Genomic DNA, 24,056 nt, shown 5'->3' with positions numbered 1-24,056 from the left:
TCACTTTATTATATATAACCTCTACATGTTTCATTAACAAAGTTCACCTCATCAGGAGCAAGTATATACTAAAGTCAAAAATTAAATATAAATTACAATTGAACAGTGGAAGAAGTGGGGAGGGGTAAGAGTGGGCGGAGTTTTTCAGAATTAGGAATTACAATATTGTTAGACGGGAAAGACCAGTTAATGGGAAAATATTTAAAAATTTAGTTTGTAATATTTTTTTGCTTATTAATTAAGTCTGCTTTTTAAATAAATAATGACATCACAAAGTGATAAGCTTTCAGAAGAAATTTTGTCGAAAAATTAACCTATTTAATCTATTTTTTTCATCACTTTTCATGACTTTATATCACTTTTAAAGAGCGTGATAAATTGCAAATGTCCCGAGTTGCCCGGTTACCTTCTGATCTAGTCATTAAACACGTCCCCACACCTGAGTGCTATAGCTATGCCCTTAGTGATACTATGAAATTTGAAATGTAGGAAGATGTTCACCCGACTGTACTACGGAGTTCAACAATTATCAAAATTGTCAAGGCAAACTGACCAGGAAAAAAATCTCATTACGTATTATAAGAATACAAAGTGACAGCAATTATTTTCCATACGTGGATCGCGGGCAATAAATTAATTTTATGTTCTATTGTCGTCTTGGAAAACCAAGGTCACTGTTGTGTTCGTACAAACAGGTCTCCAACTCGTCTTGTAAGGAGTTTATAATTAAATGGTTCTTTTAGATTAATCAGGGATTTATTAATACTCCGCGTGTTATAATGGTGACTCGATAGTCGACCTAACTAGAAGCTTGCTAATTGGAATCTGAAACAGTAAGTTTCTCTGAGAGCCTTCCCACTGGCCCTGGTGACTACTGGCCACTGGCTCCATCTTGCGGACTATCACGCAAGCTCCGTGCACTGCCATCTGTGCGTGCATCTATGAAGCTCTTATTTCCCAACAGGTCACGAAACGCATTTATATATAAAAGGAAAAATATTATATATGTCAGTGAGCATTGCTTTTTTCGGTTATCCAATCTCGAATAATTAATATAAATATAGTAGTTTCATTGCGGAAGACAATGTCAACAAGTAGCAAAGAAAACATGAAACAAATAAATACACAAAAAATAAAATGATAACGATTGTAACTGTGGTTCGAACCCAAATACTCTAGTTTTACCGGGACTGCGTCCTTCCCACTTGATCTTTTAAATCCTTATTAAAATCAGACATTTAAATCAATCTCATATTTGAATTTTAATAATTACTAACATATGTAAACTAGGGATGATATTATGAATGTTTTATGGATGATGTACCTAATCTACTGCAACTAATTCCCTTCAATATCCCCCGCACAGACTCAGAAATAATGAACTGCTCTTCCTCAACCATCATTCGACAAATTATGGATATTATTCACCATTGTCCAGAATGTGTAGACTGGTCAACTCAAGTCAAAACCTTAACTTTTTTGGGATAAGTCTGAATGATTTTTGCCAGTCGCTAAACAAGTGACGGAATATTATAAGTGTCCTGTGGTCCTGACCCACGGCGTATTCTTGTCTTGATTCGACTTGTCACTTTATTTTCTTTTATTATATCTGCCTTATGCCTTTGCCTTCATGTAGCTTTGTCTACTCCTGTATTTTTCATTTTACTGTATTCGTGTTATTATTTTGTAATTTGGACGATGTCCGTTAATAAATAAATTAATAAATGTATCAAATAAGAACGCCATCAAAGTTACTAAAGTGTCAGCTACACTACTCGCTTCGACGCTTCGACGAAGTCCTCGACGAAGTTAGCCGAAGTTCGAAGTGCGTGCCCACACACTCGTGCAACTTCGCGAGTAACGCTTCGAGTCTTTTGACTCGGGCGCATTTACCGACAACAATCGGAAGTCGGTCAAAGCGAAGCGAAGTTGCCCGAAGCGAAGTGAAGTTCGTGCCCACACTATCGTATTCGGTCAACTTCGATCAACTTCGCGAGTAGTGTAGCTGGGCTTTTACAGATTTATTTGTAATCAATTAAAACACATCATTCATTGCTGATATTTAAACTAGAAGGTGGTGAGCGAACATTGAAGCACCTCGCAGGTTATTGCACCTCGGCAGTCAGAAACTGAACGAATCGGTTCAGGCTAGCGAATGAGTCATTAATAACAGGTACTCTAATGTAAGATCTCTCCTGATTCTAGTTTAATATAGTCTCACTGGCTCAATAGGTATTCACATACAATAAATATTGGTATAATTTCATCAATGAAACCAATATTGGCCTCATCATTTATTATACAGGGTTTTCCAATAAGAGGTGTTATTTTGAATAGCCCGCTATTTCGGTAGATGTTACTTTTGAAGCTGTTATTTTTTGACATTTGACAAGTAGAAACTACGCCATTAATAAAAATGGAACGATACACGCTTCAACAACGCATTGAAATTATTAAAATTCACTTGCGTGAATCAAATGCGAATCATCTTGAGTGATGAGGCCCATTTCCACCTCGGTGGCTTCGTCAACAAGCAAAATTGTCGCATCTGGGGCTCGGAAAACCCAAGAGTTACTGTTGAAAAGCCTCTTTATCCTCAACGTGTGACTTTTTGGTGCGGTTTATGGTCTGGCGGAGTCATTGGACCTTACTTTTTCTAAAATGAGGCTGGAGCAACAGTTACGGTGAATGGATTGCGCTACCAAGATATGATTAATGATTTTTTATGACCGGAATTGGATGGGATTTGGTATCACACAAGCAACGAAACCATTAATCTTTTACGGGAAAAGTTTCTTTGAATATCAAAATAACACCTCTTATTGGAAAACCCTGATACATATATGAACACTTGTATTAAGCTGTCGTAAAATGAGAAATTCTTTCTAGTTGTATGGCCTAAACATTACATTATTGGTAAAATATTTTTTTTGTAATAAATAAATTATATTAAACATAATATTGTTAACCCCTCAGGCCTCTGGCATAGTGACCGTTATATTTCTTAAAGTTGCTGTCAGAAAGTCTTGAGAATTTGTGCTTATTTCCGATTCTCAATAAAATCCAAATAAATGGAATATGTCTGAACGTATCCAAAAACTAAAAACTTTTTTTGAAATGTGATAAAATACGCTTTAAAATTTTAATATTAGAAATAAACTTAAAAGTTTTGAAATATCAAAATTTTCAAATCAAACATAAAATGACTTACCTGACCTTCGTATAAACCCTTACTTAAAATTACTGATAAAAAATTACATATTTTACTGTACAAATGTATTATAAACATTACTGTCAACTCACTTTTTATCGTTTCATGTAAAAATAATCAATAAAAAATTCACAAAGTTTCATAATGTTTTTGGTTTCATAGAGGGGTACATTTAAATTATTCTGTGATTTAATTCTAGATTTGAATATAAAGCGTGATATTTTTTTTCTTTCTAACACCGTTTAGTTCATATTTCTAACTATGGCAGTAAGAGAGACTCAAAGAATTCTATTAGACCATATGAGCTGTTCCGAAAAGTGAACAAAATCGACTCTACGGATATTAGTCGTTTGTTCCTAAAACCGAATAAATTAACCAGCGGAGTAATTTGAACTTAGCCTTCAACACCAGCGACTAGATTCATCTTAAGGCACTGCAAATTCGTGTAATATTTTCCAATAAATTATTTCATTGGAAACCGACTAAATCTCAATTCATCCTCTCACAAAGAAGGTAGGTACTACGTAGTAATATTTTTTTTCTAAAAACGTTAAACAAGCAGAACGCTATAAATTATTTTACGACCTCTTATCTGACGGTTTTCTTATCAAGTAATTCGATGCACAGTTGATAACGACATTACCTTCAACAAAACAAATGAGTAAAATAATTTTCTGTTTAAATATTATAATAGGTTTCACCCGTACATATCCTTTAAATGACTCTCTTTCTAGTGCGTTCCGTTCCATCTAACCATGAATGATGTTATTTGTAGCCATTTAATTCATTCGCACATATTCGTTGTTGTTATTCCTTTCTTATGCGTTTAGTTATTCGATTTCAATCTAGAAACAGGGCCGCGATTCTCGACGAAGTCATTCCACTCGAACAAGTCTATGCCTGAAACTGGACGCCAGAAAGCTTATGAATCATGAATAACAAGTTGAAATGTGATTCACGATTCTTGATTGAATATGATAAATGAAATTTCGTTTCTGTTTTTATTGTTTCGACAAATAAATTATAGACCTGTTCAGAACGGTTCTTTTTAATAACTTCTCTGCCGTCATTATCATTCACCTGTTATTATTTTTCGTTGTGATATACCATCTACGAAACAAACTAATCTATGACTGTACGAGTATCAGTGATGTAAGAATTTCAGAAGATATTGTAGTTGTTAAAACATAGTTTTTTTGTAATTAGTTGAAATTGAATTCATAACTTCTTGAGACGGTACCTTCGAAACATTGTGTAGGTTTCAAACACTGCAATGGGCTAACCATTTAGAAAGAATGACAGATAACAGTGAGGATAGCAAAAAAATGTGACAGAGTGGGTACATCAATGGAAGCGATCCAGAGGTAATCTAAGGAGGATGTGAATTGACTGCAACGGAGAAGATTGAGAGGGATTGGAAATTGGGGATAAGATTGACTAGAAACCTGAAATTGAGGAGAATATTTGTATGGAGAAGGTCGAATCCCACCAATCAGTTCCTCCAATTCTCGGTGAAGTCTTCCCCAGCTTTCCGGAATGGGCCTTAGCTGAATCTAGGTCTTTAGCAAGAGTTTTATGAATTCTTCCTTCTCCCAGGAGTCTGTTTTGATTTTCTAGATTTCTTCCTTGGATTGCTTCCGAGCATTCCAGTTTTCAGACTTTTTGGCCCTTTTGAACGCTTGTCTCACTATTTTCCGTGGCTCATGTAGTCCTTTACGCTACCAATGTATTTTGTCCTTGGTACTTTCGGAGGGCAGCCACTTTCGTATGTCCACGTCATTGAGTCCCTCAGTATGTCTCTGCGTCCTCAATTTTTTCAAGACGACCTATTTCAAGAAACGTTTAAAAAAATAGACTTATAACAAAAATTTTACTGTCAGATGCAGAATAATTCTCTTTCTGAAAACCTATTTTTTAAATTATGTAATTCACAATTTCAGACTTCTTCATAAATAAGGATGGCTTTTCACATGTGTTTTGAATTTTCTTATTAATTATCATGTCTAATAGTTAATTTATTGAACGATGCATAATTAATATTAACCCCGAGTAATTCAAATCACTCAAAACTGTATCACGAAAAAAAGTTAATGTAGATATTTCTTAATTGTAAAAAGCATTCACTTTGTGGCTCATCATAATTTATAATAAAAACACAGAAATTTGTTTTTATTGTAGATATTTCTATTTGTGAAAACGCTCCCCAATTTTGGTATGCTGTGAGGCTAAAGGTTGTGAGGAAGGGAAGAAGAGGGGATAGAGGAAGTATTCAAATGTGATAAACAGACACGGATAAAACTATTTCAAGCAACGATTCCTACAAAGAAACAACGAAGCCGACTAGTTTTTGTAAAAGTCTGATCAGTCGCCAAGGCAATACTGATAGTATCTGCATCCGCTACAGTCATATAATCCTAGCTCTTGCCTCTTTATCAGATTGCGTTATCTCCCGTTTGATTGCTTTGCCGTGTAGAGTCCAATAAATTTATCTTTTATCCAGTTTTACGATCCAACTAGTGCGGCACTTAGTTTTTTTGATATTTTCTGGTAAATATACACAAAGTTACCTCCTCAAACTCAAACAGTGACTAACTTATACCAACTCGTTAGTGGTAATGTTTTAAAACATACATTTGATGTTCATCTGTAAATGATGCAGATTTGTTCGCTGTACAGTGAATTTAAACATCCAAGAACATTTTATATATCATACCTTTATATTTATACCGGGTATTTATATATTTTACTCTATTTTAAAGTGGTTTTGTGACTTTCGATTGAAGCAGTCCACTCCGAGCGCCGAATTGCCTATACCCAGAGGCGGATTAACTGTTGAGAGCGCCCTAGGCAAGCACCTCATCGGCGCCCCTCTAGCGACCACATATTATAAATTTTAACAAGTACCTAAAGTAGCCGAATTTGTAGTTAGGTGGGTTTTACGTGAAAATAAAAATTTCGTGGGAGGGGGGGGGGGGTGGCTAGAGAATTTCAAGAAAATAAAATTTGTCCCGAAAAAAAAAATTCATGGGGGGGGGGGGTGGCTAGAGAATTGTTTAAAATTGATGTTTTTACGTGAAAATTATGTTTTTAACTTGACTCTGAAGTAGCCCGACCAGTCGCCTTTTAGATTTTTTTCAGCGCCGATTCTCGTTCTGGGTAGCCTAAATGGCGATATATCGCCCTCGTTGGCAACACTGCCAGCTATCTTTTTTTTACATACCAAGTTTCATCACAATCGGTTCAGTAGTTTTTTTGCATGAAGAAGTAACATATACCTATACAAACACACACATATACACTTTCGCAGTTATAATATTAATAGGGATAATTAATAAAACATAAAAAATTTAAATGATCAATTATTTATGTAAAGGAATAAGTACTCACTAATAAGTACCTACCTAGAAATGCCTAGGATCCCTTTGTGTTTAAATTACGAATTTTATTTTATGCACTTTTCAAATGTCACTTATGTGTTGTCTTGGTTACACTTAAACAGCATTTATTTATGAACAGCATTGTGTACTCGCTATGTGGCTGACTGAGTGACTAATAAAAATAATGTAATTTTTTAATATAAAAAAGGACGACAAATAAACTTTAAATGTCGTTTCTTTGTACTTCAGAGCAACGCATTGTTTTATTTGTCTTATAAAACGATATTTTTAGTGAAGAAAAATGGAAAAGTTACGATTCACATTTACAGTGTTAGCAGCATTGGGTGGAAAAACCGGTGTGAACTGCATAACTTCAATCGAGTCACCCGATGAACATTTATTTGATATTCCTGATGATTTGAAACTTGCAAGAAAACACACCGCCATAACAACTACGGACGTTTTTACTAAAATTCAGAATTCTCTAAAGAAAAAACATCAAACACGGAAAATATTTATTAACCGGTATTTCAATGGAAGATGCTCCAAGGAACTAGCATCATTGATCCCCTCGGCACCGGTGCATAGTCGGGAAACACACCAAACGCGCGCCCAACATATGTACACGGTTGACATTTGTCATGTGACAAATGTCAAACGGGTTGCTTCTACGACTCGTTATTGTGTTCAACAGCTCGGCTGTGGAACGATTTGCCGGGCTCTGTGTTTCCTCCTTCCTACAACATGGGTCTCTTCAAGACCCACGTTCACTCCTTCCTCTCCTCAAAAAGACCCTCCACACAGTAGATGGATACATTCATCAACAAAGCACTTTTCTAAATCACTAGAATATACTGTTACTAACATACTAACACTATTTTGAACTTCTTCGGTGTTCAAATTGACCAAATTGCTTAAAAACGAAAATTTGGTATAAAAATTGCTGTACGCTTCTCGTCTCTTTTGAAGTTCAACGACAAGTCTGTCTATAATTACTAAATATACTGTCACTCTAAATGTTTCCCGACCAGATAATGAAAAAGTAATATCTTCGGCAGATTCATCTGCTGTGAGTTTTCTCTTCCGTATCCTCTTGATGTCCTTTTCATATTCTCTGACTAATGCGAATTCTAAGGCTTGCTCTTCATATTTATTAAAATTTTCCCTTTCTGAAGAAATTATTAGAATCAGACTGTCATACATTTGAATAACTGTACAAATATCAAAATCAACGGACTGTAATTTTTTATTGGTTTTATTCATGTGAACTAAAATAAAACCCCAAAACACGATCATGAAAGCAGTTTCTAGTCGTTCTAATTTCAATCTTATGCCTTTAGCTTCACATACAACAGAACGTTTTTGCTCTGTATTGCTCTCGATAGCAATTAAAGCATTGCAAATTTCTGGAAATGACTCTTTCAAACTTTTGCAAGCATCTGCTCGAGCTGACCAGCGTGTGTCAGATGGATTTTTGACAGTAGTTTTATTTTTTTTATCATTACCTAGGATTATTTGAACTTGTAGAGTTTGCCATCTTTGAGTTGAAGCTGTAAAAAATGTGTAGATTTCTTGAAGGAGACCAAAGAACCAACAAGCTTCTTGAGCGCATTCAGCGGCACATTCACCCACTAGGTTAAGCGAATGTGCAGAGCAGGGTATATATTCTGCTAGGGGACATAGTTCTTTTATTTTGGCCTGTAATCCATTGTAAATGCCTGACATATTTGCGGCATTATCATACGACTGGCCTCTACAGTCTAATATATTAATTTCAATCATGTCCAATGTTTTAATAATAGCATTTGCTATGTCTTGTGATTTGTGGCCGACATTTGCGATAAACTTAAGAAAACGTTCAACGGGCGTACCGTCGGTTTGAATGTATCGGATCACGAAAGTTAATTGGTCAATGTGGGAAATATCTGGTGTTGAATCCACTATTATTGAATAATATTTTGATATCTTGATTTCATGTTTTATTTGTGTTAATATTTTGTTTGCCATCAATTCAATAAATTCGTCACACGTTTTAGAACTTAAGTAATTGGTATATCCCTTTCCCTTGCCGCCATATTGAGCAATATGTTTACTTAAAAACGGATCAAACTCCGCTATGAGTTCCAGCGTCATTAAGTAATTTCCGTTATGAAGAGAGCCAAGTTTTTCGTCATGTCCTCTAAAAGGTAAGCCACGCGATGCTAAAGATTTTACAGTGGCAACCACTCGTTTTAAAACTTCACGCCAATAAGTCATCTCTTCTAGAAATTGAGCGGCGAGCTCATGATCGACACGACCGTCAATGTTAGATCTACGTTGCAAGCTCAAAATACATGTTTTATGTTCACATGAGTTTTCGTGGCTTTCTAATCTATTCGATGCGTTCTTCCAATCATTAAAACCAACATCTTGTTTTCCAAAACTAGTTCCACCACCGAATAATAAACAAGGTCCACAATAAACTTTACCTGTGCTTGGAGAGTAAATAAGCCATTTCCTTGGAAGTTTTTCTCTATTTAACAACTTTCTTTCAAACATTGTTTTTGTTAAAAAACGTGAGATTTTATCTTCATATATTTTCTTACTCAATGAAAAATCTGCATTTTGATTTTGATTAAATCCATTAATTGCAATGTATTCTTGTGTTTCGTTATTGATATCCCATTTGACTGGGTCACATCCCACGATAAACAGTCTATTTTGCGACTGCCTCACAACTTCTACGGCTGACGGAGTAGGCAGCATGGACAAATCGTGTTGTTTAGAACTAGTAGGAATTTCACATTGAATAGACTCGGTAGAAGACGCACTGTGAATTGCGTTAGAAAATTCCGAATCATCACTTTTTAATTTAGAAAAAAATGTCTCAATATGTTTCGTATGCTTTATAATATTTTGATTTTATTCTTCTTTTTCCTTAGCCTTCCTTTTATAAGCTGCACCACTAGGTTTCTTCTTCAATTCACTCATTATTTGGGTAATGAACTAAAACGCAATGTACTAATTAATTCACACAAATACCGCTGCGAGTACGTAATCAATAGAAGCGCGCGTAACCGGCGACATCCAAGCTGAAAGTGATGAGTGTGACTGTCACCCCGTCATTCGTTCGGAAGTCCGGTGCCGGCCGCTTAGCCCCTGCCCCCGCTGCGCCCTTTGCCCTGTAATCTAGCAACGCCCGCGAACGAATCCACGAGCGAGCGGTCTTCTATTAAAAAATCATGCGATGGAGGCATGGAGGAATAATCAAGAAGGCGAGTATGCTTTGGAAGCTCTGCATCTCTACAGAAGTAAATAATCTTTTATATTGTGTAAGCAGGTGCATACTTACTTACAAAATTAAGTTTATATATATATATTTTTTTAATTCTAGGGGCGCCCGCCGGCGCCCCTTTGTAACTGGCGCCCCTAGGCACGTGCCTACTTTGCCTTAGAGTTAATCCGCCACTGCCTATACCTAATATCTAACAGTCCAAACACATCGCGCTTGACATTATTTTTCATAAAAACGGCGCAACTATCATCTAAATATTACAGTAATAATAGTGATCACCACCTACTACCTAGGGCCTAGACGTCTACTGATTTTGACAAGGGGCGCCAAAATTTTACTGCAATTTACGGCTACAAATCACGGCCACGCGAACGTTAAGCGCTGCAATAGTGCGGGAGTGCAAATTATATTCTATTTATTATAGTGATCTAAGAACTCTCCAAGTTATCCTTGTGTTGTGTCTGAAGGAAGGAGATGGTAAATTGGAATTTCTTTAGAAAATGATCGTAAAACATTTAAATATTTGTGCCTAAACTACCTACCTAACGCAAAATAACACACTTTTTGGGGATGTTTTTTTCTCACATAAATCAAAACAGGTGTTAAGCGGGAATTTAAACCTTATCGCCATCTAAATAAGATATGTTATTGTTAGCTGCCCGATTTGAAACGTTATACAACGTGGTTAAATTTCATTTGAAAATCAGCAAAAAATCGTTAATTTTAATGTTATAGAAAATTTATTCTGATGTCATCTGAGATAACTGGAATCGCAGCTAACGTAAAATTCGTTAATACTTTTAAGGTTAAAGACAATTCTTCCTTATCCTTAAGTAGAACCGGAATCTCCCCCTGCTCACTAAACACTGCTAAAGCCATTTCAAGCAATGATCAATTCTGTATGGTATTTGTTTATCACCAGAGCGATATTAAAAGCAAATAACAAAATCTGTTTGTATCCATGGAAAAGCCAATAATGAGAAGGCTTGCATACATTTAAATTCTATAAAATTGCCACAAATAATTTTGGCACGTGTTATGCTGCGTATAAACACGATAATATTTTCTCGAGCCGGGCTACTATTATGGGTAAGGAACGAAAGAACCGCAAACGACGCGAAACACTCGCGTTTCGCAGAAATTTTCTACAGTTTATACACAGCATAATAGATTTAGAAAGAAAGGTTACAACGGAGCTGTCAGTGACACAATTGTTTATATTATGTGTTGTTTTGCCATTCTTCTAATGTTTCGAAGGTCAACAAGGGCAATGCCTAACAATGACAAACTGTCGTTGTGATAACCAAACATGTGTTGACCCACTGGACCATTGTGCAATTTACCGTGAGAAATAATCGTGATAATACAAAGAAACCTGTCGATTGCCAACTCGTAATTTTCCTAGAAACTTTTAAAATTAATATTAAATTATTGTTATTAATTTTTTTGTTAACAACACAAACTCATTTGTTTATTATTTATGTTTCTGTGAATAGTAGAACCTCGAGTCCAAAAATGCTGTGTTCCAAATTCAAATTGATTTATTAAGTAATAATAATTTTATAAATCAATGCCAAAATTTTCTAGTAGGTAGGTACTAAAATTCCTAAACCATAAATTTTATATAATAAACATTTTGGTATTCAAATAAATAATTATACAATTTATCCAAAGAAACTTAACTATCTCAATTACATTTTTTCAAGCGGGTAAGTAGGTACTATAATAGTGAAAAAAATATTTTCATTCAAAAAAATAATCTTTATGAAACCATTAAAACGACCGCCATCTTGTACCGGAAACAGAAAGTTAAAACAAATTTACAGACAGACTAAATGCAAAACAGTCGAGTTAAAACAGGACATGACACAAGATTGGTAGATACTCTCAGTAGATCCCTGGTGAAAGACCACTATAGAAGTATTGATTATTGAATTATTTATTGTTAAAATCTGAATATTCAAGCACCGCCCAACCTTTATCTTTCTCGTCTCCTTTCGCTCCCACTCCCTTAAGCCTCATAACACACCAAAGTTCGGGGTGCCAAAGTTCCAAAGGATCTCGGCATTTAGGATGTTGGAAAAAAGTTAGAAAACTTTTGAACCCTGATACCCTTCAAGTAGATATTTGGTTCACTTGATCGTGCCATGTCCTTCTCTGGCATCGCCGTCCCGAACTTCTTCTTCCATTCACAGCCGCATCATATAATATTCTCCTAACACTCCTTTCTCTGTCAATTCGCTCTACATGCCGAAACCATCTAAGCGTCTCTTTTTTATCTTTAACTTTAACTTTCTGTATTCTATGAGAATCTCCACATTTCTCACAAGGTCGTGCGTGGTTTTACCACGCATACGCCTCAGGGATCTTTTCAGTTTTCAGTTTCAGTGCCGGCAACCCGGGCGTTTATTTAATTTCATGGTTGTTTACATTGTTTTCTTTTCTTTTTTCTCCATATTTCTCCAGTCTACTTTAATACTCCTATATATCAGGGTATTTCATTTGGGAGGCGGGTATAGGTACCGCCGCACCGGAAACCATTTATATGATAGCGAACACCCCTACCATTCATTCCAAGCGGTTCGCTACGTTTGGTGACTTAGCAGGGGTGTCCCGGTTCATGGGGTGAGGTCTGTCTAAGTCTTGGCAGCAGAAGCGTTTGCCCACTTGCTGTGTAGCGGGCGGGATCGGCAGAGACTGGTTAAGGGAGACCTTTTCCTCTTTGAGTCTCACTCCAGCCGGATTCTCTCGACCTATCATCGCTTTGCACCGCAGTGGGAGAGATGGAGTCATACGTCGGTCACTCCTGGTCACATTAACGCCCAAGATTCCAACCCACCCTCATACACTTTTCCTTCCCAGAACTTGCTCCCTTTCGTTTCCCTAAAAAAACCCTCCACATAGCATCCCCAAAGATGACATGGGCCATGGGGAGATGTATCTATGTGGAGATAATGTAAGTTTTTTTACGTAAGGTACAAATCAACGACAATACAAAATAGAGCGTGCAAAATATTTTTTCAACTGAAAATAAAATGAAATTTTCCATACATAAAAGTTTTGCAGGTTTTTTTTACCAAACACCACGTTGTGATTTTATTTGCAATCAAATAAACAGTTAATAAACAAGCAAAGTGAAAAGTGAATCAAACTTTCGTTTTAATCTAAAACTGTGTAATGACTCGGTGAAGTGAAAACAATATTGTTATAAAAATATTTTCAAAACAAATATTTCCAAAATGGCCGACAACGATGATGTGGTTACCATAAACGACCTGCCTATAGAATTTCAAGTAAGTGGATATTTATTTATTTTATAAATTTATGAAATAAGACTGAGAAAACGATATATAGTGCATTATAGGGTGTCCGGGGGTAAAGTGCACTAACTTCGGGAAGTGATTCTACATGATGATAGGAGTAAAAAAGTTAGTGACTTTTTTCGAAATTTCAATGTTTATTTTCCAACACAAAATAACCTAAAAACTACCTTAAAACGTTGGAATTTCGATAAAAATGTTTTTCTTTTTCACTTTTTCTATGTTGTAGAATCACTCCTCGAAGTTAGCGCACCCTCGGACACCCTATATAGTTGTGAACGATGAATACTTGACCAACGGAATGATTGTGTGTTTAGGAACGATGAGTACTTGGAACAACGGAATGAATTTGTGTGTTTGAGAACGATGAGTACTTGGAACAAAGGAATGACTTTGTGTGTTTGGGAACGATGAGTACTTGGAGCAGGTGGATGATTTTGTGTGCTGGGAACGATGAGTACATGGAGCACGTGGATTACTTTGTGTGTTTGTACATTGGAAGAAGGGTGAAAGTGTATTATTGTGGTGAAATGTGTTTTTTTATGTATACGGTACCGTGTTGCAAGCGTTAATCCTCTTAATGTGGTTTTCTGTGTTTAGTTCTGGTGTAGAACTGTTAAGTTTAGCCCCGTCGTCAACCTTTTTTTCATAAATTTGCACAAAACCTACATTAGTTGCATTAGATCTGTAGCGACAATGTGTCAATGTCAACAGAATGATATTCCTCAACACATCATTGTAATGTGTGTACCTATTCAATAAATGTATAGGTAGGTACCTACCCCGTGTACTCACGTTCGAAGGACAAGCGTGGACTACCATAAATAGTGTTGCGTATACTTACGTGGACTTACATAAATAGCAATCACACCTTTGTGGGATTCAATCGTTAGTAATGGATCGAGTCACGAGTGGTGATAGGTGTTTCCTTCCGAGATAAATTGACTAATGAGAAGATTAGAAGCAAGACAAAGTGCAGCAGAAAATTAATTAATATTACTTTATTATCTCTTTTTAAAGGTGTTTAATTGTCTCCAAGTCTTCTCTCCAAGTTCTTTTCTTTAATAACACCTTAATCATTTTCAAAGCCTATAATGGAGCTGTTGTTATCCTTAAGGTTATAAAAATCCGTGGAATAGATTTTTTTTAAATAGAATTGGACCTAGCGTACTGCCTTGTGGAACTCCAAAATAGATTTCTAATGGTTCAATTTAGTCTTCATTGAGCTTAGTAATTTGGGTCCTATTTGCAATATATCTTTTAAACTACTGTTTTTCTAGTTTGTTTTTAATTTCTTCATTCAAATTCATCACAAAAATTTTTAAAAAATCAGAAACAAACCTGAACATGGAAATTGTATAACAACATCACCTAAATGGGGAATGTAATTGTCTTACATTGGAAAATTTTAGCCACATAATCACAATTTGAAATGGACTTATCACATTATATATTGAATTAATGTATTTTTTCTAAACAACTTTTTTAAAACAATCAAAATGTTCTTAGGAAAAAATATCTTATCAAGATCTACATGGTTCTCTTCCGATCACTATTATAATACGGTATTATCAGATAGGGCAGTGCAAATTCACAGATTAAAATCAAATATAATTCACCCATTAAAATCTCTTTAACAATAGTGGTGACGAAACCTTCAACAATCTTTACATCATATCAATTAAACAACTCTAATCTAAAATAACACTCTCTTATAAAATTCAGAAATACAAAACACGAGAAATAATGACAAAAACGTATAAAATACTAGATCTCAGGGTCAAAACATATCCAACAAACAACTACGAATACAACATTTGAAGTTAAAAACTTATTATACTGGGGCACTAAACTAAATAGCAAAATCCCACTTTCATTGAAAAATCATAATAACATCAAAAACTCAAATAAAAAGCTAGATACAAAACGTAGGAATATCTGAAATGGAAAACATACCAACACCAAAAACACACTGAGACAGAAACCACACAACAGCAGTAAAAGCACTACATTATAACGTAATTCTTTAGGTAAATATATATTATTCAATTCAATTTATTTATTACTATCGTCATCTGAGAAGCATACCTTATTTAAGATTTATAAAAACTGGTATTTTTGTAATTTATTTTTTTTGATTGCAAATAATCCCTTTTAAAGCCTTCCACGTCCATAAATATTTTATGGAAACCAGATATCGGTTATTTTCTTTATAAACCCTTGTTTAGTATAATTATGGTAATCAACGTAGGTATTGGGGATTCTGGATTTTAATTAATGCGAGGAACACGGTATTTTTTAATAATTCATTTCATTTACTGGTGAGATTGTCTTGAGTACTTTCATATTCAAATTATTTCACTATATAATCATCAGTATTGTCTTTGATGAAATGCATATATAGGCACATATATCTGTCACATCTTAACTATCTACTATCTCATTGCATGATCATTATTATTGTCTACGATCAAAAACATCTATATAGGTCACATCTTATATACCTACTATTTGATTACATAGTCATCAGTATTGTCTTTTATTAAATGCTATTTATTTATTTATTGCATCTCACTACACATAAATAATGTTTTTTTCTCATAAAAATCAAACTCACTAGGACTAAGCCTGTATCGAGGTTAACAATTTACATTTGAGTGAAGCAAACATAGAGTAATCACAAACATAAAGTAATACTACACATTATTATAAAATATGTTTTCGATGAGTTACCAGATGGGTAATTTGACAGTATATTGTAACAATATTTGAACTATAACTTCTTATTAATCATTATTCCCAAAACGAAACAAGTAGATACTAAAGACAGCTAGGGTGACATTCAGTTTTTAGCAAACGGCACTTATATAAAAATCTTATTGCTTAAGAAAGGACAAGGATGAAAAAATATTAAGACAACTGTCTGTCAATACAAACATCTCAACTAACTCATTAAATTTAATTAAGAAATTGGTAGACTTGATATGATTTGGAAGAATATTAAACATAATTGGTGCCTGATATAAATAGTTTCTTTGACCAAAAGAAGTTTTAGTATTTACCGCCACAAAGTTCAATGTAGAGCCAATTCTAGTTGCACGCGTTTATTGTTCTTACATACAAACACAAAATATTTAAAAATTAAAGAAAAAATTAGTATTAGATGTGTTACCAGATGGGTAATTTGACAGTATATTGTAACAATATTTGAACCATAACTAATAATTAATCATTATTCAAAAGAAGAAGCAAAGTAGATAATAAAGACAGATTGGGTGACATTCTGTTTTTAGCAAATGGGACTTACATAAAATCTTATTATTTAAGAATGGACAAGGATGAAAAAATATTAAGACAATCGTCTGTCAATACATAAACCTTAATTAACTTTTTAAATTTAACTAAGGAATTGGTAGACTTAATATGATTTGGAAGAATATTAAACATAAGTGGTGCCTGATATAAATAATTTATTTGACCAAAAGAAGTTTTAGTATGTACCGCCACAAAGTTCAATGTAGAGACATTTCTAGTTGCACGCGTTCGTTGTGTTCTTTCTGCAAATTTGATATTGATAAAATGTTGACAAAGTATTTACGTGATATATAGCTTTTTATACACATAAAGTTAAATTCCTTATTAAGTAGGTTGGATGGATAACAGATTTCTTTTGTACATAACTTTAAGGATCAATTTTTGAGTAATATTTAGTGGTTCTACATTGACTTTAGAAGTGATCCCCAGCAAACTATAGATAAATCTTGTCAGAAGGTAAGAGTGTTACCGCTTTGGAATAAAATACAAATAATGGAATATTTTGTAACGTATTCGAACACTAAAAACCAATGGTAAAAGATCAATGGTTTCGTTGCTTGTGTGGCACGTAGCGCCGTCTTGTTGAAATTAAACGTTGTCCAGATCAATACCATCCAATTCCGGCCATAAAAAATTATTAATCATCTCTCGATAGCGCAATCTATTCACCGTAACTGTTGCTCCAGCCTCATTTTCGAAAAAGTAAGGTCCAATGGCTCTGCCGGACCATAAACCGCACCAAACAGTCACACGTTGAGGATAAAGATGCTTTTCAACAATAACTCTTGGTTTTTCCGAGCCCCAGATGCGACAATTTTGCTTGTTGACGAAGCCACCGAGGTGGAAATGGGCCTCATCACTCAAGACGATTTGTATTTGATTCACTCAAGTGAATTTTAATAATTTCAATGCGTTGTTGAAGCGTGTATCGTTCCATTTTTATTAATGACATAGTTTCTACTTGTCAAATGTAAAAAAATGACAGCTTCAAAAGTAACATCTACCGAAATAGCGGGCTATTCAAAATAACACTACTTATTGGAAAACCTTGTATATAAATACTATATTTAGATATAAAGCGTGATGTTTTCTCTTTCTAACACTCTTTGGATCATATTTTTAACTATAACAGTAAAAGAGACAACGATTTCCACGAGATCTACATGATCTGTTCCCATAAGCGAACAAATTAGCCGGAAAGATTAACAAGTTCAATAAATATTAGTTTTCTCAAAAGCCGTGTTATGTTTTACACATTAATACCTACAACGCTCTGTTAAACTTTAGTATCTGGTATGCTGGAAGGCACTAACAACATTTCCTTGGCTTCCTAACATAATGTAAGGAAAACGAGAAAATCAATAAAGTAGATTGAAACAAGCACTAAAAGTGGCCTCTAATGTTTGTACCGTGTACTGAGCTGTTAGGTGTTTTTGTATTTATAACGGTATAATATTCAAATGATGTTGATTTTATAAAACATACCGTAGCGTGTGGTATCGTACGATTCATTACACTTTATTTAATATGTAGATATAGAGCCACAATCAGTGATGGATTGTGATTATTTGAGATTACAGATATTATTCTTCAGTACCAAAATGAACAGTAAAATATGATCATACGCCTGACTTTTTAAGCTAAACAACAAAATATTTAATATAGCTAGATATACATGATTCCGGTGTATTACTAAGGATGGGATGTTTCGGAGAATTTGAACAATTCATCAAGGTATTTCTGAGGCAATATATGAATGTGAATAAAGCAAAAATGTGTGTCAAGACAGATTTTTTCGGCAGTCAGTCCTCTCTGCCTCCCTCCGCGAAAACGGCTTGATAGTTAGTTAGGTTAAAAAACAGTTATTACCGATTTTGTGACAAGTGATGGTGAGCGGATAACTATAAAGTCATGAAAAGTGATGAAAAAATAACTAGGTTAAATAGGTTAGTATTTTTTATAATGATAAACTAATGTATATAAGACAAGGTTTTTTTATGCATAGCACAAAGGATAACAAATTATTATAAGCAATAATTAGTCTCCTGAAATATAAAAAAAAACTTGTCTTAAAAATATCATTTATCATTATAAAAAATAATAATCAAAATATTTCACCAACAAATATAGATATAATATGTCTCGACACCATCTAGGGGGAAATTTAGCACTAACAAAGGCTTTCCTACAAAAATAAAGTTGGTTGTTTACAGATGAAAAAGTATAATAAGCGGTAATTGTTAATAGAATTACTAGTACACATTGGATTATTTGGCGTGTTGGAAATAAGCAGACGTAGCTCAGTGGTCTAGAGCACCTGACCGGACATCAGAAGTCAGCGGCATTTAGTTTTACTCGGGAGATTTTTTCAATTTGAATAAATATTTCAGGAGACTAATTATTGCTTATAATAATTTGTTAAATTGGTTAGATTATTGTGAAATTGAACAAATTCTAAACCATTCTCCTTTAGGAGAACGTCGGAAAAAATCTGATCTCATTTATTACTCACCTACATTACCAGAACTCATCTCATTCAATATACCTTCTCGTAGACTCAGAAATAAAAAAAAACTGCTCTTCCTCAATCAACACTCGACTAATTATGCTTATCACCATTGTCCAGAATATGTAGAATGGTCAACTCACGTCAAGAACTTGGTTTTTTTGGTATAAGTCAGAATGTTTTTTGTCGCTCACTATGCAATTGATATTTTGTATCACTTTAGTTTTAGCAAGGTCTTGACTTGACTTGACACTTCTATTTCATTTCTATTTTCTTATGTTTTCCCTGTTCGTTTCTGCTTTTATATACCATCCATTACTCTTGCATTGTACAATGTACATTGTCCCAAATCTCGTGTCGCTTTGTAACATATTGGACGTAAGTCTTGATTATTACTCGTAGATCCGATATCCAATCCATCCCTGAACACAATTATTCAGATACGATAGCTACATAGTAACCAGCACGAATATTGTGTTGCGCTCAACTCCGGGTATCGAACACAAAGCAAACAGCGTGCAATGGAGGTACACAAAGCGTGACGCCGTAGCCGGTATAGAGAGCTTCCGGTTTGACACTTCCGCAATAATACGCTACCTACCTAACTATCATAATATATTGTGTTTTGTTGTGTGGATTCTTTATTTACCTGTCAATGTCAGGGAAGGCAAAACGATCGGCAATTTATTTAAATTTATCCGAGCCGTCCCATGTAGATCTACAGGGTTTTCCAATAAGAGGTGTTATTTTATTTTAGAGGTGTTGTTGATGATCGAACGCCTTGAGTTCTTGTGTTAACTGAACTTTATAAGCCTTAACACACAAATCTTCATGCAAAATACGGTGTAATGACGTTTGTGGAATGCCTAATTCCAAAGAACGACGAGGAATGGACAAACTTGGGTTTTCTTCAACACTTTCGGCTACAGCAGCAATATTATCTGCTGTTCTTGAGCGACGTGCACGGGTTTTATTCTTCACATCACTAAATTGTCCCAACAGCTTGAATTTATCCACCAATTTCTGTGTTGCGGTCCGACAAGGTGCTTCACGACGACCTAAAAATGTTCGAGTTTCACGAACCGTCTCTGCCAAATTTTCACCATGTGAATTTTAATAATTTCAATGCGTTGTTGAAGCGTGTATCGTTCCATTTTTATTAATGACGTAGTTTCTACTTGTCAAATATTAAAAAATGACAGCTTCAAAAGTAACATCTACCGAAATAGCGGGCTATTCAAAATAACACCTCTTATTGGAAAACCCTGTACTATAAGTTTCCGTACACTGTTTATTTGTGCTTGCATTCATCGATGGCACGTTGGAGATGTTTATTGACTGCTCTGGTTGGAAATTATTGGAAAACCCTATAGCACCGACGATCAATAACGCCATCTGTCAATGCAATATTGACGAAATCCGTCGTCTATGGTCAGTTAGCGATATTTGCGAGCACGTAAGAATATAATACCGACAGTCAGTTGACGGTTCTGTTGAAATCCCGAGTTGAAAACTATAGGTATAACAACGAATGAACTAATAAAGATAATAATACTATGATAATTTTTATAATATTATTTAAATAGTGTGTTAATTCCTTTCCAGGTAAAATACCTTGGTCAGCATGACGCCGGAGGACTATGGGGCATCAAGCACACCAGAAGACCAGTGGACAACATGGTCTCCGCAGCCAAAAACCTTCCTCAAGGTAACAACACTAAATAGAACTAACTCCTCGTGCACCAGTTTCTGTAGTTGAGCTGCAAACAAAAGAAGATGCGCAGACGCATCCTGCTACGCGCAGAAAGGGCGCGATTTATTACTAGTTCGCTAACGCTGGTTGGTGGATTGCCACGCCGCGTCGGCCGCAACAGTCATTTGTTTTTTGTCGAACTTTATATATACAGGGTGTATCGGCACGTACCCGACAAACTTTAACCAGCTATTCCTTAGCACATTTAGAGTAAAAAATGTTATGGGCACTTTGCTGTCCGGTAGCATTTTTTTTTCAATTAAAAACAAAAAAATTTAAAATTTCCACACTACATCACTGTCATTGGCATTGCGTTTCGTGTTCAACAGCTGTTATAAGCAAGTATGTCAAAAAGCGTCTTCGCTCTTTCGCACACACTAAATAATAATACTTAAAAATGAGACGAATGGTGCCGTGCCATTTCGTTGTGATTGTAAAAGCGCGCCAATATAGGTACATACGTACATTATTCAACGGAAATCGAATAAAATATTTTCAGATGGGTTTTCAGACTTTGACAAAGGATAAAACAGTGGTGACATGTGGTGAAAATATGAATAATATTTTTTTTATTAAAAAAGAAACGTTACCGGACAGCAAAGTGCACATAAGATTTTTTACTCCAAATATGCTAAGGAATAGCTGGTTCAAGTTTGTCGAGTACGTGCCGATACACCCTGTATATGTAGATAAATAAATTTACTTACTATTTAACCCTTCAGCATTCTAGCTTATTGACATGTATATGTGGTATGTAATTTAGTCCGTATTAATAACTTCCTTCTATTCTCTAAATAGAATAACACAAAGTCGCTATCCGCGTCTGTCTATTTGTGCCTTTAGTTGTTCTAAACTACACAACGGATTTTGATTATCATTATCACTATCATTTAGAGAATTTCTTCCGGAACGTTTACATATACAATACATGCATATAATATTTATAGAAAGTAGAGAAAAGTCAATGTTTTGTAATCGAGTCGAAAAAAAATATTTTCGGGCGCTTACATTGTTAACGCTGGCTAAACCTTATGAGATACATCAAAATAATGTACTACGGAATTGTATATCTTAAAAAGGCCTACAGAAAAGTAAAAGACGGTATATGTCTATCTACTAAGGATAACCCCCAGTAACGCCGGGTACACTTTATGCTCAAGAAAGTCAAGTACTTGTATATATTGTTTTGTATTAAATCTTTGCTGATAAGACTTAAGTAACAATTACTGTAAGGAAGTGATGAAGGATATTGATTAAACAGATTAAATTTATCATGACTTATGGGCCATAATATTATTGATAGGACAAACGAGTATTTAATATGGCTCCTGAAGCAACGCATTCTCAATTTCTACCGATTTATAAAATGTTTCTCTTTAACTCTTTGAGTTTTTTACTTCCAAAAAAATATATGTTATTTTTTAAGATAATATCTATTCATTTGTTATGCCAATACGGTATTTATATGAAATTAGCAGTTATAAAACCCGCTCCGTGGGTTTTTTGCTGCTAGGACCTGCGGGCGGCACTTGGTTGGGCTTCGCCCAGTTTAAGTGATACTAACAACAGTTACATTTAATAGTTACATATTAGGTCATTCACAGAGAGAGGGTGAGTATATATTGCAAATAGATTATTACAATATAGCGCCCCTGAGGTGATATCTCACAAAAGCGGCGCTATACAAATTGTTCAATAAATAAATAAATATAATGTTTACATTTTATTGCGTACATATGCATTGATATACAACGGAAATAGATAAAATAATGTAATCTTATTAAACTTTATTACAAACACAAATAACTTTGTTTACATCACTTTATTATATACAACCACTACATGTTTCATGAACGAAGTTCACCTCATCAGGAGTAAGAATTCATTGAAGTCAAAAATTAAACATAGATTACAATTGGAAAGAAGAAGTGGAAGTAGGGGGGAGGGGTAAGAGAATTAGGACTTACAATATCGTTAGACGGGAAAAGGTTATTCGGGATTTACCCAAAACATACGATTTGAATTCGACCAATCAGAGGGCCTAGATCGTCCATACGCTGGCGTAATAATACTATCAGATTCCCTCGATAGAAAATAATCACAAAGTAACCTCCGAAAATTATTAAATCACGTTTTGTTCTATGTTATAGGCATGGAAAAATTCACAGTGTATCTTTAAATTCAACTAAAGCATTTGTCGAGAGATCTTTGTTCTATTTCAAATGAGTCGTGTTTTATTATATGTTTTCACAAATTTCGCTTAATTATCATCGTTTTTTAATATTTCCTTTTCAATTTATCTTTGAACGCTTACTACGGGTCTGAAAAGGTGTACGAGATAATCATTGGGTGGTAATCATTATAATAGACAGACAGTTTTATCTTTAAAACATACGTAATCTACAAAAACAATCTGTACCTAATCCCTCAGGCTCCAGTGAAGAAAATTTCTTTCTTATCTAATTATTAGTAACACCTTATAAATTTTGTTGTTTGGATAGATCGATGCCACAAACAAGAGGCAGCGGTACTGTGTTCTGTTACCAACTTACTTAGAATTACATAGTTTTCCTTGAGGGTTAGGTTTAGGCAGAGTTTGACATATACACAATACCTATACAAAACATAAATTACAATTACCTCTTGGATAAAATGTCTCTACTGAAACTTTCAGAAAGAAGAATAAGCACAGATTTAATACTGTTACAAAGAATACTACATTTTAAAATTGACTGTTCCGAATTACTTCAATGTATCAATATCCATGTTCCCAAAAAATCATGCCGACATTTCTTACCTTTTTACTTCAATAACACCAGGACACTAGCTTACCAAAATTCTCAGATTCCGAGACTTCACAATCTCGGAAACAAATATTCTGATCTGGGTGATATATTTCATTTGAAAACTAATCAGTATAAATGTTGTATATTCTATCACTTTTATTCTTCTAGACACAAATAGACCTATGTACCCATATAACTTCTCCGCTTCTACTATTTTGTTTTGTTGAATCTTTTAAATTCAATTATATAGGCCAATCAATAAAGAGTTTGAGGTATGCAAAAATTCCCCCGTCGATGAAATTTTTGCAGTCACGTTTAGTATCATTTAGGGATGACGAATGACAAGAGATCCAACAAAATATTTAACGGGAAGTTAGTTATTTTTAGCAAAAACTGAAAAAAAATTATTACTCTCGCTGGAAAAGTATTTCTTTCGAGAACTCTTCACATATTGTTAGTATTAATTAATATCCACCTGATTAAATAGAAATCCAACAATATTTTTGTAGGGAAA

The 24,056-nt window shown here is 34.6% G+C and overlaps 1 protein-coding gene across 2 annotated transcripts in view; it reads left to right on the top strand.

Moving 5' to 3' along the window:
* LOC149410806 (low density lipoprotein receptor adapter protein 1) overlaps positions 1 to 24,056 on the top strand; it is a 53,606-nt gene that overhangs the window by 10,610 nt on the left and 18,940 nt on the right. Inside the window, exons 1-3 of one of the 2 annotated variants that reach the window (XM_089647779.1) lie at positions 5,718 to 5,758; positions 12,921 to 13,155; positions 20,609 to 20,711. In XM_089647779.1, coding sequence (XP_089503905.1) covers positions 13,102 to 13,155; positions 20,609 to 20,711 — 157 coding nt within the window. In that variant the 5' untranslated portion in view covers positions 5,718 to 5,758; positions 12,921 to 13,101. Of the gene's footprint in view, positions 1 to 5,717; positions 5,759 to 12,920; positions 13,156 to 20,608; positions 20,712 to 24,056 lie in introns of those variants that run through there. The other variant, XM_089647778.1, reaches the window with a different exon arrangement.

This window comes from Hesperophylax consimilis, chromosome 27 (assembly GCF_061612785.1).
Source record: "Hesperophylax consimilis isolate HC1 chromosome 27, BYU_Hcon_1.0, whole genome shotgun sequence".
In the NCBI taxonomy this organism is placed as follows: Eukaryota; Metazoa; Arthropoda; class Insecta; order Trichoptera; family Limnephilidae; genus Hesperophylax; species Hesperophylax consimilis.
This window is presented reverse-complemented; position numbering and strand designations above follow the sequence as displayed.